A 16903-nucleotide genomic window follows, 5' to 3' on the forward strand; every position below is an offset into this window, starting at 1 on the left:
TCTTATTTTTGAAAGTTTCTTCGACCATGTACTATAAGATGAATATATTATCTTCAACTTTTCCTCCCTCTGCAAAGCGAGTCTAATTCTGTATAAAAAAATGAGAAAAGTGAAATCAAGGAGGAGGAAGTATATTCTCACAGTACATGAGTTTTTTTCTTATTTTTGAAAGTTTCTTTGACCATGTACTATAAGATGAATATATTATCCTTAATCCTTCCTCCCTCTGCAAGGCGAGTCTAATTCTGTATAGAAAAATGAGAAAAGTGAAATCAAGGAGGAGGAAGTATATTCTCACAGTACATGAGTTTTTTTCTTATTTTTGAAAGTTTCTTCGACCATGTACTATAAGATGAATATATTATCCTTAATCCTTCCTCCCTCTGCAAGGCGAGTCTAATTCTGTATAGAAAATGAGAAAAGTGAAATCAAGGAGGAGGAAGTATATTCTCACAGTACATGAGTTTTTTTTTTTTCTTATTTTTGAAAGTTTCTTCGACCATTTACTATGAGATGAATATATTATCCTCAACTTTTCCTCCCTCTGCAAGGCGAATCTAATTCTGTATAAAAAAAAATGAGAAAAGTGAAATCAAGGAGGAGGAAGTATATTCTCACAGTACATGAGTTTTTTTTCTTATTTTTGAAAGTTTCTTCGACCATGTACTATAAGATGAATATATTATCCTCACTTTTCCTCCCTCTGCAAGACGAGTTTAATTCTGTATAAAAAAAACTGGAAAAGTGAAATCAAGGAGGAGGAAGTATATGACATTTTCTTCAATTTTATTATTCAGAGCAAGGACAAACACATTGGGCTTGAATATAGAAAAAAGACACCAAAATGGAAATATAAACTGTGTATTTTGTGATTTAGAAGAAAATGCTAACCACTTTATGTTATTTTGTCCACAGTTTAGTGATATAAGAATAAAAGCAATTGAGCTCCAACAACCATATGAAGAAGATAGTGTACAAATAGTTGGAAAATTTCATTTTTTGCGAAGAAAATATTGATAATAAGAAAAGTTTTACTACAACAAATGTGGATGAAAAGAGAAAAAAATAGTGAAAATAAGGAATACACAAAACTATAAGACTTAAGAGGCGCTGTTCTGATTATTATTATTATTATTATTATTATTATTATTATTATTATTATTATTATTATTGTTGTTGTTGTTGTTGTTGTTGTTATTTACAGCGATGCCGGATTTTCACAGGTATTCTTTAAAACAACTTTATTATTATTATTATTATTATTATTATTATTATCATTATTATTATTAGCTAAGCTACAACCCTAGGTGGAAAAGCAGCATGCTATAAGCCCAAGGGTTCCAACAGGGAAAAATAGCCCAGTGAGGAATGGAAATAAGAGAATAAACTACACAAGAAGAAATGAACAATAATATGAAATGTTCTGAGAACAGTAACAACATTGAATAAGTTTTTCATATATATATATATATATATGTATGTATGTATGTATGTATGTATATATATATATATATGTGTGTGTGTGTGTGTGTGTGTGTATGTACACACATATATATATATATATATACATATATATATATATATATATATAAACTATAAAAAACAAGAGGAAGAGAAATAAGATAAAATAATGTGCCCCAGTGTACCCTCAAGCAAGAGAACTCTAACTTAAGGCAATGGAAGACCATAGTACAGAGGCTATGGCACTACCCAAGACTAGAGAACAATGTTATAAGTACTGCATCGCAACATGACTTCAGGATCACATTTCAACAAGTAGTGGGTAGTCCCACCTGCAGCACTTTTCATGAATACCGGATACAGGGGCTATGGCACTACCCCAAACTAGAGAACAATAGTTATAAGTAAAAGTTCTTCGCAACATAACTTCAGGATCACATTTCATGAATCTGGTCCAGGCAACGATTCCTGTGAAACAGAGCATTTAATGCTTTATCATTGTATACATTACATTTTCCCTGTTGGAGCCCTTGGGCTTATAGCATCCTGCTTTTCCAACTAGGGATGTAGCTTAGCAAGTAATAATGATAATAATAATAATAATAATATCATTATTTAAGGTTTTAATTTTCCACGTCTTTGAGTCTGCAACATATGGTTTGAAATAGCTGCTGTTTCCTCTCTGATCTTTCCATAAGAAATATATATTTACATTTTAATTTGATCTCGTATTACAAATTGGTTTATCCTTAAGTGCATGTTGAACATAATTTTTCCTGTCAATGATTGTAGTTGATTTAATTACTGGTAGTTTTTCTGTAAGGACACCGCTCCCTTCGTCGTCCAGAAAATCAACAAATTGTTTATTTATATGAATTCTCCTTTCGCCACACCGTGGTTTCCCATGTATATGTATTCCGCTCTAGCAGAGCTACATTTTGACATATGTATTATTTCATTACATGTTTCTGTTAACTCATAATTTGTATATTTGTAAGTGTAAGAAAACACATATATTTTGGCGGGCAATTCAATCTGATTTGGCGCCAGCGCCATCCTACCTTTCCGTCCGCACCTTGTAATATACTCCCACGCACATTTGAATAAAGTATCAGTTGATCTTGGTGACGTTTGTCTCACTGTCCTTACATTTCCGTTAACTTCTCCTGCATATGTTATTTTCTAATTTTTGCGGGGTCCATCATTGATTAAAGTGTTAAATTAACTTATTCTATATTCTTATAAGCGAGATCTGTATTCTAGATGGGATAGGCTGCATTAGTAACAAGCATATATTTTCTGCCCTACCACAATAAACTCTATTTTATTTTCATTTTTTAGTTTGTAGGTAGTAGGTTGGCCAGGGCACCAACCACCCGTTGATATACTACCCCTAGAGTGTTATGGGGTCCTTTGACTGGCCAGACAGTACTACATTGGATCCCTCTCTCTGGTTACGGTTCACTTTCCCTTTGCTTACACATACTCCGAATAATTTTGCCTCTTCTTTACATGTTCTCCTCTGTCCTCATACACCTGACAACATTGAAATTACCAAACAATTCCACTCAAGGGGTTAACTACTGCACTGAAATTATTCAGTGGCCACTTTCCTCAAGGTAAGGGTAGAAGAGAGTCTTTGGCTATAGTAAGCAGCTCTACTGGAAGGAGAATCCAATATCAAACCATTGTTCTCTAGTATTGGGTAGTGCCATAGCCTCTGTACCACTGTCTTCCACTATCTTGGATTAGAGTCATCTTGTTTGAGGATACTGTACACTCAGACAAACTATTCTATCTAATTTCTCGTCCTCTTGTTTTGTTAAAGTTTTTATAGTTTATATAAGAGATATTTATTTTAATGTTACTCTTCTTGAAAATTTGATTTTTCCTTGTTTTTGTTCCTCACTGGACTATTTTCCCTGTTGGAGCCCCTGGGCTTATAGCATCATGCTTTTCCAAATAGGGTTGTAGCTTAGAGAGTATTAATAATTAATTAATTCCTGGTTACCGATGTATGTTCTATCTCTTGCATTTTCTCTATAATTAGACCCTTAAATATTTCCAATTCGTACACAGTACCTTCTCTCAATGAAGTAATTTTCTAGATATTCTAAAACTTCATTATCAATACCAATGGATTGTGAATCCTTTTTCTGGGCTCAACCTGACTTTCTGTGAAATGCTCCTTAAAGCACCATTTCAAAGGTATAAATACTGCTAAATATACCAGAGAAAAAAGTTGCATGGAATGCTAGGAATATATCCAGCTCGCTCAGCCCTAAAGGGTGTCGGTATTAAAACTGGGGCGAGTGATACCACTACCAGAGATCCCTTTCCAATTAGACTTCTCCCTCCTCAAAATCCCCCGTTACTACGAGGTGTCATTCACTACAGCTACTGCCCCCCCCCCCCCCCCCCACCACCACTACCTAACCTTCTCCCATCATTCCTTGTTAGCACCCGTGAACGTTCGGACGTGTTTTTCGTGTCTCTGTGTTATTTTGTGTTTTTGAAGATGTCAAACGTTTTGGAGATCCACGCTCCCAAATTGAGAATTATATTTGTCTGTTGTTCATGCACAACTGTATCATAAACAGCACTAAGTAGAGTAGAATTAGCACGTCACATTCATCCTCTTCCATTATCTACACCATCCAATACAAAATAAAATGGAGTGGCACTTAGTCGAGAGCATGCCTTTGCCACGCCAAGCAGTCTTATTTCTCTCTTCACACCACTGCATACTTGTACACGAATTAGATCTAAGTGGTAGCGGGATTAAGGCGGTGCGAAACGGAACGAAGAGGAAGGTCCTGGTGCAAGGAGCAAAGGGTCTCAATGAGTATACTGTAGTATTCAATGTTTATGAGAAACAGTTGTGAAATAGTTATCTTTTCAAACTTATACATCACAGTTTCTTTGTTTGGCACAAGAGGGAGTTTGAATAAAAGATATTCTGGATAAGCTCTAATGTTTATTTTGAACCTTGTGGTGTCCCATCTGGAACCCCTTAATACTTAAGTGCATTGGGAAAGAGAACATGATAAGATCTTTAAAGAATATCAACAGTAATTGTAAATAAAGTTTAAAATGCTAAAGGGATTTTGACGAAGGAAAAATCTATTTCTGGGCGAGAGACCTGTGCCGCTCCGTGAAATGCTCCTTTTAGCATCATTTCTAAGGTATATAACTGCTATATATTACCCGAGAAAAAAGTTGCATTGGAATGCCAGGGATGAACCCAGCTCGCTCACCTATATAAGGTGTCGGAATAATAACTGGGGAGTGAAAACAACTGTCAGAGGTCTCGTGCCATTTAGATATCTCCTCTTCAAATTAATACACTGTATAACCTGCACATGTAAAGAAATATTCTAACTTGTGAAAGAAATACCGAAAAACTAAGATGTCAGATAGTAACGCTGAATTGTAACGAACATAATAAAACTAAAAGTTTTTGGGTTGTTTTCAGGTATCAAAGTACAATTCCCAAACAGTTTTGAAACTCCTGTTCTTCAACAGACGAGTACAAGAAGCATTGAAGCCAGAGCACTGAGTTAGAAATCTTACCTCCAGTATCGTTGTCCAAATAATAAAATACAGTATTAACTAAACAAAGATGACAAAAGGCCTCAACATTGTTTGCGAGTTATACCACAACCTTCAAACTTGTGGTTTTATTGATGTAAATTTTAAAAGTTCCTACAAGGGTTACAACTCTCCAAAGTTGAAATTGCCAATCCCGGTTGAAATTTAAGTTGTTTACAAGAAAGTTACGTCAAACATGAACTAAAATTAGAAAACTAACAAGTGATTTACTTTTAGGCAATATAAAATATTAATAACCTGTAACTTAAGATATGAAAAAACACCGAATTCACAAACTTTTCAAAATTTTTGTTTATGAAAAACAATTTCCAATAAAAATTAAACTTATCATTACACAATACGATGAGGGTAAGTTGTTCCTTATAATACTTTAAGCCTAAGTTATTTTCTCCCCTCTCTGGGATTCATTACGTATCTTCGTCAAGTCTGCTCAACTTGATCTTCTTCTCCGGTTCCTCCTCCAAGAAGGCGTGATGTACGCGCAAGCCGCCAACCTGCTGGAGATGACGACTAGAAATTAAAATGCTAAACCTTTTTGTGTGGTTAGAAACAGAATTAACCCTTTTACCCCCAGGCTATTTGGAAATTTCCAATCCTTAACCCCCAGGAGGTTATTTTTTTCCCAGCACATTTTGCAGTATATATTTTTTAAATTGCTCTAACAGCCTTAATTTTTTGTCATAGAGAGGTCAGGTTGGTCTCATTCTCTTTGAAAATGCCTGAATTTTTTCAATAAATTATCAAAAATATGAAAAAAGAAATTTTTATAGCATTTTTTTGCAAGGACGTACGGGTACGTCCATGGGGGTAAAGGGATGGCTTTTGTGAAACGTACCAGTACGTCCTTTGGGGGTAAAAGGGTTAAGCATAAAAAAAGAAATATGTTAAAAAACCTGAATTCCTTTTGTTTCCAGAACCTAAGAACTGACAACATTTACAGTCTGTCGAAAGAATTATTGCACATCTAAAATAGTTAAAAAAGGGATTTTGACGAAGGAAAAATCTATTTCTGGAGAGAGACCTGTGACGCCCGGTGAAAAGTCCTTCTTTCTACCTTTTCTGATATAAATCTTCCAAATATACCAGAGAAAAATAAAAGCATGGAATGCAGAGGTTACTACCCTCGCGCGAGCACCTCGTGAGTATCGTGTATACATCATGGGCGTGTGAAAACCATTATTCACAGGTTGTCTTCCAATTAGATAACTCCTTCATCAAAGGGAAGGGCCGTAACAAAGACCCCAGAAACCACACTTGCACCACGCCACCACCACCTACACAAAAATCCTGTTTTCTAATTATTGTATAGCCAAAATGTTCTCTGTATTTCTTAAACAATTTTGAGTAAATGGAATAGAGTTGTCAACACACAATTCATGACATATGTTAAACTGATATTATTAATATTATTATAACAAGCTAGACTATGATCCATACATCATCGTTGGTACAATCCCTCTCTCATACAGAACTCTCTTTACATTCATTCCTAATCCTCTATTCTTCAGCACTCCCTTCACTTCCACCAACATACTACACGCTTCATTCACTCTCTGACATACATCTGCTTCCATTCCACCATTTGCTGCAACAACAGATCCCAATTACTTAAAACTGATCTACTTCTTCAAGTATGTCTCCATTCAACTTGACATTCAATCACGAACCACCCTCCCTCCAAGTATATAAGTTATAAGTATATTGCACCATGAATGGTACTAGTGGTAACACCTTGTAATACATACATATACCAAGGTACTTCCCCCAATTTTGGGGGGTAGCCGACATCAGCAAATGAAACAAAAACAAAAAAGGGGACCTCTACTCTCTACGTTCCTCCCAGCCTAACAAGGGACTCAACCGAGTTATGACACCTATAAAGATGACAGCAGCTATATTACTGTACTACACACTCTTAAATCTTGTTAATGAAGTGCAATATAGTGAAAGGGATCATCCACCTTTAAGCTTCGCTCACAATTGTTATCATGAAGCAACGTTCATTACGAGAAATTGACAGAAAACTGTTCTATAGTCAAATTCTTTTAGCGATGCAGATTTGCACCACTCGCAGCAGTGCCCTTTTAGCTCAGAAAAGTTTCCGGATCGCTGATTGGTTGGACGAGATCATTCTAACCAATCAGCAATCAGGAAACTTTTCAGAGCTAAAAGGGCACCGCTGCGAGTCGGTGCAAATCTGCATCGCTAAAAGAAATGGACTATAGTTTACGATATGAATCTTTTTACCTCTAAAGCAGAGGGGACTAACGGCTTGTCATTTAATTCAGAAGATATATTTACGCAAAATGCATAATCTTTAAAATGGAAGACTGGCAAAATGTCATCACAATAATAGAGGCGATAATTAAGAAATTAGAAAATTTGAAGGACCATTATCCACATAGAAAGATTTCCGGATGTTATAATCACCAACTCGACTTATTTTGTAGAATTTGAACCAAGCTGTACCAAGATTTTTTATTCACTGAAGGCTGATGATTCACTGAATATACTCATACTCTGCTAGGAAGCTGTACCAAGATTTTTTATTCACTGAAGGCTGATGATTCACTGAATATACTCATACTCTGCTAGGAATTAATCCTTCAAATTTCCACTTTTGGCTAAGTGATATACTGTATACTTCACACATATTACACACAAGATGGCATGATACAGAATCTATCCTACTCGCCAAAGACAGGACCAGAACCACACACACACACATACACATATACCAAGGCACTTCCCCCAATTTTGGGAGGTAGCCGACATCAACAAATGAAACAAAACAAATAAGGGGACCTCTACTCTCTACGTTCCTCCCAGTCTGACAAGGGACTCAACCGAGTTCAGCTGGTACTGCTAGGGTACCACAGCCCACCCTCCCACATTATCCACCACAGATGAAGCTTCATAATGCTGAATCCCCTACTGCTGCTACCTCCTCGGTCATCTAAGGCATCGGAGGCAGCAGCAGGGCCTACCGGAACTGCGTCACAATCGCTCGCCATTCATTCCTATTTCTAGCACGCTCTCTTGCCTCTCTCACATCTATCCTCCTATCACCCAGAGCTTTCTTCACTCCATCCATCCACCCAAACCTTGGCCTTCCTCTTGTACTTCTCCCATCAACTCTTGCATTCATCACCTTCTTTAGCAGACAGCCATTTTCCATTCTCTCAACATGGCCAACAGGACCAGAATCAAGCAGTAATAATAACACATTTAGAACTTGAGGGGCGCTCAGTAGAGAGCAGACCTCTGCCACGGCAGCTTATATCTCAACCTTTTGCTCGACCTTGACCTTGACCTTTGACCTTAACATGTATTAATTGCCATGGATTTTCATACACTCAGATATGAACAAAGTTCGAAGTCTCTGTGACAACCATGTCCAAACTTATGGCTGATTATGTAAATTGGACATTTTGCTTGACTGTGACCTTGACCTTACAAAATTTAATCATTTCCAGCTTTTTATATAACGGTTAATCTCTGCAAGTTTCATTACTCTACAATTAAAATTGTGTCCAGGAAACTGTTCACAAACAAACACAAACAGGGGGGGGGGTTCAAACATCATCTCCTTACAACTTCGTTGGCGAAAGGAATCAAGCCAGTGGCAGTGCTAGACTTATATCTAGGCTAGCCATTGCAAAATCAACAACACTAGGTCCAAAAAACACAGATATTGAATGAAAATTACCCGAAATGAACAGCAAAGAAGTGACCATTAAAAGGAAGAGCTATAGTTCCAAGAATGCAAAGCCTCGAGTTTTTATTGCCCGGTTTCCACAACCTATCGTATACATTGGTATTGTAACAGATATGGTCGTTGATGCTGGCCATCACATTTACTAAAAGTATCAAGAGCATGTTTAGGCTGGGAGGAACGTAGAGAGTAGAGGTCCCCTTTTTTGTTTTGTTTCATTTGTTGATGTCGGCTAACCCCCAAAATTGGGGGAAGTGCCTTGGTATATGTATGTATGTATCAAGAGCATGTGCATCAATAAAGTACTGCTGATGATAAAAGGGGTGTATAAATAATTAAGATATCAGTGGTACAGTACTTAAGTGTTCAAGCAGAACATAAATGTATAATGTTTGTTGATAAGAAATCCATAATTATCCATTATCAATCACCATCACTATTATAACCATTGCCTTGTAGGCCTGGGTCTTCCAACTCTTGTAGTCCCTTGTAGAGCCCAGCTGAACTAATCTCTCCTTTCTTATCATTATCCTTATCATAATCCTCAATATCATTATCATTATCAATCACTATCACAAGCAGCTACACGCAAACAGCATTGCACCACCGATACCGTTAGCTCTGAATCCAGTCTTGGAAAGCCTAAAATGAGTATGTCTCCAACTTCAAGGTGATCTAGCACCAAAAAAGAGACTTCTAGGGGTAGCCATACTAATTCCAGTGACCTTACAATGATTAAAACCATTCTTGATGCTTTAATTCAAATTAAACAAGCAGATAAAGTCTAAAATATAAACATAGTCAGAGTCTTGAATCTGGTAATAAAAGCATAAACCTATCGATTAATCACGTAGTGTATGGAGAATTAAGTGGCCTTCATTAGCCAAATCATCCAACAGCTTTTTAGGCCCATGTGTAGTGACCTATTTTTGAGTAGTCTTCCTACTGTATAAAATTTCAAGTGTAAAATACCAATTGGAGAGGCAGCCAAGTACATTTTTAAACAACCGTAGACCTGCTTTAAAAAGGAAGAAACGCTGTAATGTGAAAACCAAAGCAGGAAGGAAATACCAAAAGTTTAATAACATAGAGTAACAAAAAAGACATCAAACCAAAACAAAATCATGTCTCTTTTTCTGAAAAAAAAAAAAAAAAAAACATAGATGACGTTGGATTTCTTGTTTTCATAAAGATCTAAAAATTGTTGTTGGCAATAACATACAGATAAAGTCTAAAATATAAATAGAGTGCTGTATAAAATTTCAAGTGTTAAACACCAATTGGACAGGCAGTCAAGTATATTTTTAAGACAACCTCAGACCTGTTTTAAAAAGGAAGAAATGCTGTACTGTAATGTGAAAACTAAAGCAGGAAGGAAATCCCAAAGTTTAAAAACAAGACATCAAACCAAAACAATGTCTCTTTTCCTGAAAAAAACATATATGAAGTTTGATTTCTAATTTACATAAAGATCTGAAAACTGTTGTTGACAATAACAGTAAAAACAAGATATCAAACCAAAACACAATCATGTCTCTTTTCGTGAAAAAAACATATATGAAGTTTGATTTCTAGTTTACATAAAGATCTGAAAATTATTCACAATAACATACTGTACCTTGGGAGGTTTAGACGATTCTTTCCGCAACTTCTGGAAGGGATGTTTTCCAGGTAGATTTGGCTGAGAGTCTGGAATAATAGGATTCCTCTTTTACAAGTCTAATAATATAAGTAATAATGATAATGAAAATAATAATACACTGTAAAAAAAGCAATAGGGTTCAAACATTACTTCTCAAAACACTAAAATGTTTAAGGATCTATTAATATTTACGATAAATTTTTAAAGTAATTAGTATTATTCCTAGCTATACATAATTTAAAGGTTTAAAGACCGCCCGTGAATGGCAGAGGTAAGGGACAGTGACATTCCCCTATCAAGCAGCCCTAGAGACTGACCATTTACAAATATGATCAGTGCCCAAGCCCCCTCTTCACCCAAGCTCGGACCAAGGAGGGCCAGGCAATGGCTGCTGATGACTCAGCAGATAGACCTATGGGCTTCCCCAAACTCCCCATACTTAGTTCACAAGGATGATGAGGTTACAGCGACCAAAGGAACTAACAAGTTTGACCGGGACTAACCCCAGTCTGGCATTCACCAGTCAGGGACATTAACGCATCGGCCACCACAACCCTAAGTCCTTTAAAATAGGGAATGTCTTCACCGGAGCTGAAATGGTCGTTGAAATCATCAACGAGGTACTCAAAGACAGGTAGTAAGCGTGGAAAAATCACAAATTTTTAAGTAATTTGTATTTTTCCTAACAGTACTTACCTCGAACTACTTTCTTAGGAGTATCTGGGATTCTCCTCCCAACCGACTAGAATTTTGTGTAGTTTCCCCTATCTCCGTTTTCTATAGTGGGTCCCTCTGTGGCGGATGAATACTCACCCGGGTCAGCGAGAGCGCGTGGCTAGGTCTCGGCCACCAGTAAGCCTCTGGTCGCGGCGTGATTAACATCTCGCCGCTCTCTCACAATTCTTTTTCTTCCCTGGAAGTGTCAGTCTTATTGGTCTAATATGGGAACGAAGAAGATGACTGCCATAACCTATTATTAGTCCATCATAGGGGATGAGTAGGCAGATAAGGCCTGGCTTGTACTTTGTTCATGAAGGCATCTTTCTCCACCAATGAGAAGATGCAGTCTGGAATGAAATATCTGTCACAGAATAGCTAATGTAACGTTTTCATTCCACCAAGCTACACTCACAACAAGAATCTTCTTCTTTTCCGCTGTTATTATTATTATTACTTGCTGAGCTACAACCCTAGTTGGAAAAGCAGGATGCTATAAGCCCAGGGACCCCCAACAGGGGAAATAGCCCAGTGAGGAAAGGAAATATGGAAAATAAAATATTTCAAGAGCAGTAACATTAAAATGAATATCTCCTATATAAACTATAAAAACTTTAACAAAACAAAGGGAAGAGAAATAAGATAGAATAGCGTGCTTGACTGTACCCTCAAACAAGAGAACTCTAACCCAATACAGAGGAATACCATGGTACAGAGGTTATGGCACTATCCAAGACTAGAGAACAATGGTTTGATTTTGGATTGTCTTTCTCCTAGCAGAGCTGCTTAACATAGCTAAAGAGTCTCTTCTACCCTTACCAAGAGGAAAGTGGCCACTGAACAATTACAGTGCAGTAACCCCTTGAGTGAAGAATTGTTTGGTAATCTCAGTGTTGTCAGGTGTATGAGGACAGAGGAGAATATGTAAGGAATTGGCCAGACTATTCAGCATGTGTGTGTGTGTGTGTGTGTAGGCAAAGGGAAAATGAACCGTATCCAGAGAGAAGGATCCAATGTAGTAGTGTCTGGCCAGTCAAAAGACCCAATAACTCTCTAGTGGTAGGATCTACTAAGGGATCCGTTGCCTGATGTGGCCTCTCCAAAGCCTTCTATCAAAGGCATCCTTTTCCTCCTCACAAGAGCAGTGCTTAGAAATGAAATTTACCAGCTGAACTCGGTTGAGTCCCTTGTTAGGCTGGAGGAACGTAGAGAGTAGAGGTCCCTTTTTTTGTTTTGTTTCATTTTGTTGATGTCGGCTACCCCCCAAAATTGGGGGAAGTGCCTTGGTATATGTATGTATGTATGTATCATTGTCTGATCCAGTGTGTAATAGTATAAAAGCTTCATCCCCTCACAAAGAAGCAAAAGACCCAGTCATCCTACCCTTCCACAAGACTTACATCAACCACGTTTCCATAAACCAGACGCAAACTGTACCATAAGGAAGCTTGTCTGTCTATATAACTATAGGGCTGTTATAATATTGTTTTGTCCTTTTGCTCTTTCATACCTCACTCTGAACCGTTTGTCTGGTGATCTTTTCATACTTTGAGGATCTAACATAGTTTGTATTACATTTATTATGGGGTCTGCTAATTATGTTCATGATTGTTTCAGGGAATAATCTACTGAAGTTTAAATTGAATAAAGCTTGGGTAGCAGCAGCCAAGTCTTTTAATGTCACAACAAGGGCTGATACCACAAGGCCAAAAAATAAGTGTTGATGGACTTGTGGGTATACTCCCAGAGGAAGGAATAAGGTTGTTGGTGTATCCCAATTCCAACACCTGTTCAACTACAGGGTAGTTTGTAGCGCTACGGCCAAGCGTCCTAATTTGCTTATTATCGCTCTGACTGTTATCTTGTATAGAATAAAAACGTTTGGAAATGGTCTACGGATCTTAAATATGTGCTTAAACGCACACTTTTATGTTTTTTGCCGAAAACCCTAAATTACGTGAAAATTTGTGGCTCGAGTTCTTACTCCGGCCACGAATCTTCTCGCTCCCCTAGTAGGTAAGGGGGGGGGGGTCCGGTGGGGCAAAGCCCCCTGGGTAAGGATATGGCTTTTAGCATAGGTTAGGTGGCTTTTTTTAAGTTAGCTTCTCCCGCCAAAATCGTTTATAGAACGACGGCTACAGTTCAGAATATTCCAGTTTTCAACGAACTCGATTTTAGAATGACGGCCACAGTCCACCCCACTTTATAATATTCCCATTTTCTATGAATGAAAACGGATCTGGCCGTCACCCTACAAAGGCTCCCAACTACAGATTCTTTGGAGTCTAAGAAGGAAAAATACACAATTATGTTAGCTCTACATTAGGCTGATACCTCAACTCCACACAAGTCAAAGCACATGCTCTAAAAAGCCTCAAGAAGTTAGAAAAAGCCCAAACTGCGACACCGCTTCTTTGGTATTGCCTGTGATAAGGAAGAGACGATGAAACGGTAACGACATCAAAATAAATCATTCATATATAAACTATAAGAGACTTATGTCAGCCTGTTCAACTTGAAAAGATTCTCAGCAAGTTTGAACTTTTTAAGTTCTGCCTGATATAAAATCAAATTTTAGTTAATATGATCATCAGGTCATGAAAGTTAACCCTTTTACCCCCAAAGGACGTACTGGTACGTTTCAAAAAACTCATCCCTTTACCCCCATGGACGTACCGGTACGTCCTTGCAAAAAAATGCTATGAAAATTTTTTTTTTCATATTTTGGATAATTTTTTTTTAGAAAATTCAGGCATTTTCCAAGAGAATGAGACCAACTTGACCTCTCTATGACAAAAATTAAGGCTGTTAGAGCAATTTAAAAAAATATATACTGCAAAATATGCTGGGAAAAATATAACCCCTTGGGGGTTAAGGGTTGGAAATTTCCAAAGAGCCTGGTGGTGAAAGGGTTAACCCTTTTACCCCCACCATAAGGTTAAATTTCGAGCACATTTTGCTATATAATTTTTTAAAATTGCTCTAACAGCATTAATTTTGGTCATAGAGAGGTCAGGTTGGTCTCATTCTCTTGGAAAATGCCTGAAGTTTCTCAAAAAATTATCAAAAATATGAAAAAAAATTTTTTATTGCATTTTTTTGCAAGGACGTACCGGTACGTCCATGGGGGTAAAGGGATGGGTTTTGTGAAACGTACCAGTAAGTCCTTTGGGGTAAAAGGGTTAATATGATCATCAGGCCACTGGTCAAATGAAAGTTAATAAATATTTACACGTATTTCTTACCAAATTCTGAAATGTACGGCTGCATCTCTGGCTTGTTGTACGGTCTCGCAATGTTCACGAGTTTCCTCAGCGACAGCTCCTCCTTGCGAAGTTCGATCACTCTGAGCTGTTGTGATAAAAAGATGAATCATGAAGAAGGATTTTTTTAGCATTATTAACCCTATGAGCCTTTAACACATTAAAACTTTTGGTATTAAACCCCTGGTTCTTTTGGGGGGCATTCTAATTAACTCATCTCAGCACAAAAATTACTAGAGATAGGACTCGACAATTTCTTTTTATCAAATAGCTACGCAAACCTATTTTACATTGGTATATTGTATATATATATATTATTATTATTATTATTATTATTATTCTTAGTATTATTATCATTATTATTACTAGCCAAAATTGGGGAAAGTGCCTTGGTATATGTATGTATGTATTACTAGCCAAGCTACAACCCTAGCTGAAAAAGCAAGATGCTATAAGCTCAAGGGCTCCAACAGAGAAAAATAGCCCAGTGAGGAAAGGAAATAAGGAAATAAATAAATGATGAGAACAAATTAATAATAAATCATTCAAGAAATTGATTAAAGAAATATAGGAAAACATGATTAAGAAGAAATTCGACGTCTTGAAAGAACGACAAGTAACTCGCCTTCCAGTTGACACGTTTATGCTTATCGGGAACTTGGCTCTTTAAATTCTTCATGAAAGAGTCCAAGTCATCCTCTTCCGCGCCATCTCCCAACTCTTGCTTCTCCAGCTGAGACGCTTCGGCCAATTTCTTCTCCAGCGACGAGAGTTCACTTGTGACGGACAGGTATTTCGCAAGCTGTAAACAAACAAGGAAAGTCAGTTCGAATTGATGAGAAGCAGGAACATATAGGGTTACTGGAAGGTGATAGGATGTGTAACGGCTCCTTACTTATCCTTCCCCTTAGTGGATTACATTGGTTAACCCTTTTACCCCCAAAGGACGTACTGGTACGTTTCACAAAACTCATCCCTTTACCCCCATGGACGTACCGGTACGTCCTTGCGAAAAAATGCTATAAACATTTTTTTTTAATATTTTTGATAATTTTTTGAAAAAATTCAGGCATTTTCCAAGAGAATAAGACCAACCTGACCTCTCTATGACAAAAATTAAGGCTGTTAGAGCAATTTAAAAAAAATATACTGCAAAATGTGCTGGGGAAAAAATAACCCCTTGGGGGTTAAGGGTTGGAAATTTCCAAATAGCCTGGGGGTAAAAGGGTTAAGGTCTGTTTAGGGTACAGATATCTATGGTTATCTTAGGATACGTCCCTGATTATACACGATATCTTCAGATAGTCGCACTTATTTTTTCTAAAGAAAATACAATTATTTCACAATAACTTAGAACACTCTTTTGAATAGTAGTTAAGAAAGAACTAGCGCTAATGGACTAGTCTCCCAAGGTATAGTAGGTCTATTAATAAAGAAAGATTGTCTCTATGAATGGCCAGAATAATACAGAACTAAGGGATAAAGAGGAAGTGACGCTAAAAAGTACGAAACAACGCACGTCACAAAAGAAAGACGACTTACCAGGGACTCGTAGTTTTCAGTGACAACCTCATTCCCTTTAGATGCCGCCTTCATGCGCTGCAATCTTTTCCGCTGAACGTCGCCGGTGCGGTCCAAAAACTCGTCGTCGGAATCCGAGTAGTAGTCGTCCCCGGCTCGTTCTTTCTTTCTCTTACGAGACTCTGTAGGAAAAGAGATAGATGAAACTCATTATAAAAGCTGGTGCAGGAAATACCACTTCAACCTCAGGATGGAAAAATATAAAAAATATGTGAAAGGATGTTTTTCTTTATAAAATTTTATTATTCTTTTGTAAATTCAAAAATCAAATAAATTAATTTTTACCTCGTTATTTTGAGATACTGACAAATAAAATATTCAGCTATTTTTTCAATATATTATGTCAAAATGCACAATCCAATCTGATTGATGTATCAGAATTGTTTAAAGACAAACGTAAATTATCAGGATAATCAAAGGGATAGAGAAATGTCATTGCCTACAACTAGAAGCTTATAATCATTACTACTGTATTATCATAATCAATATACAATTGAAATAGACTATCACATGCCATAATCAGCTTCAGTATGGCAATGCACCTCAGGAAATTATCAAATTTTATAAGTAATCTACATTTTCCAAAGCCCTTTAAAATAGGGATGGTCTTCAGCCAAGCTGAAATGACTTGTTAAATTTGTTATTATGATAGTTAACTACGTGGTAAGCACAGGGAAGTGGCCCCACCCATTTTCCAGTCAAAGGCCCTTTAAAAGTCAAAGACTTTTTACTTTTGACCTTTCGCTCCAGAATGAGAAGGTTGGTTGAGGTGGGAAGTTTAACTTTCAATGGCTCAGGTTTGCATACATACATACATATACCAAGGCACTTCCCCCAATTTTGGGGGGTAGCCGACATCAACAAATGAAACAAAACAAAAAAGGGGACCTCTACTCTCTACATTCCTCCCAG

The 16903-nt window shown here is 37.2% G+C and overlaps 1 protein-coding gene across 1 annotated transcript in view; it reads right to left on the reverse strand.

Moving 5' to 3' along the window:
• Positions 1–4431: 4431 nt before the first annotated feature.
• Positions 4432–16903, reverse strand: part of LOC137626505 (kanadaptin-like) — a 49828-nt gene continuing 37356 nt past the window's right edge. The window contains exons 8-12 of the mRNA XM_068357542.1: positions 15953–16113; positions 15036–15212; positions 14393–14498; positions 10407–10477; positions 4432–5567 (exon numbers count right to left, since the gene is read on the reverse strand). Of these exons, the coding sequence (XP_068213643.1) occupies positions 5481–5567; positions 10407–10477; positions 14393–14498; positions 15036–15212; positions 15953–16113 (602 nt within the window). The 3' untranslated portion in view covers positions 4432–5480. The remainder of the gene's footprint in view (positions 5568–10406; positions 10478–14392; positions 14499–15035; positions 15213–15952; positions 16114–16903) is intronic.

Source organism: Palaemon carinicauda, chromosome 34 (assembly GCF_036898095.1).
Source record: "Palaemon carinicauda isolate YSFRI2023 chromosome 34, ASM3689809v2, whole genome shotgun sequence".
Taxonomy (NCBI): Eukaryota; Metazoa; Arthropoda; class Malacostraca; order Decapoda; family Palaemonidae; genus Palaemon; species Palaemon carinicauda.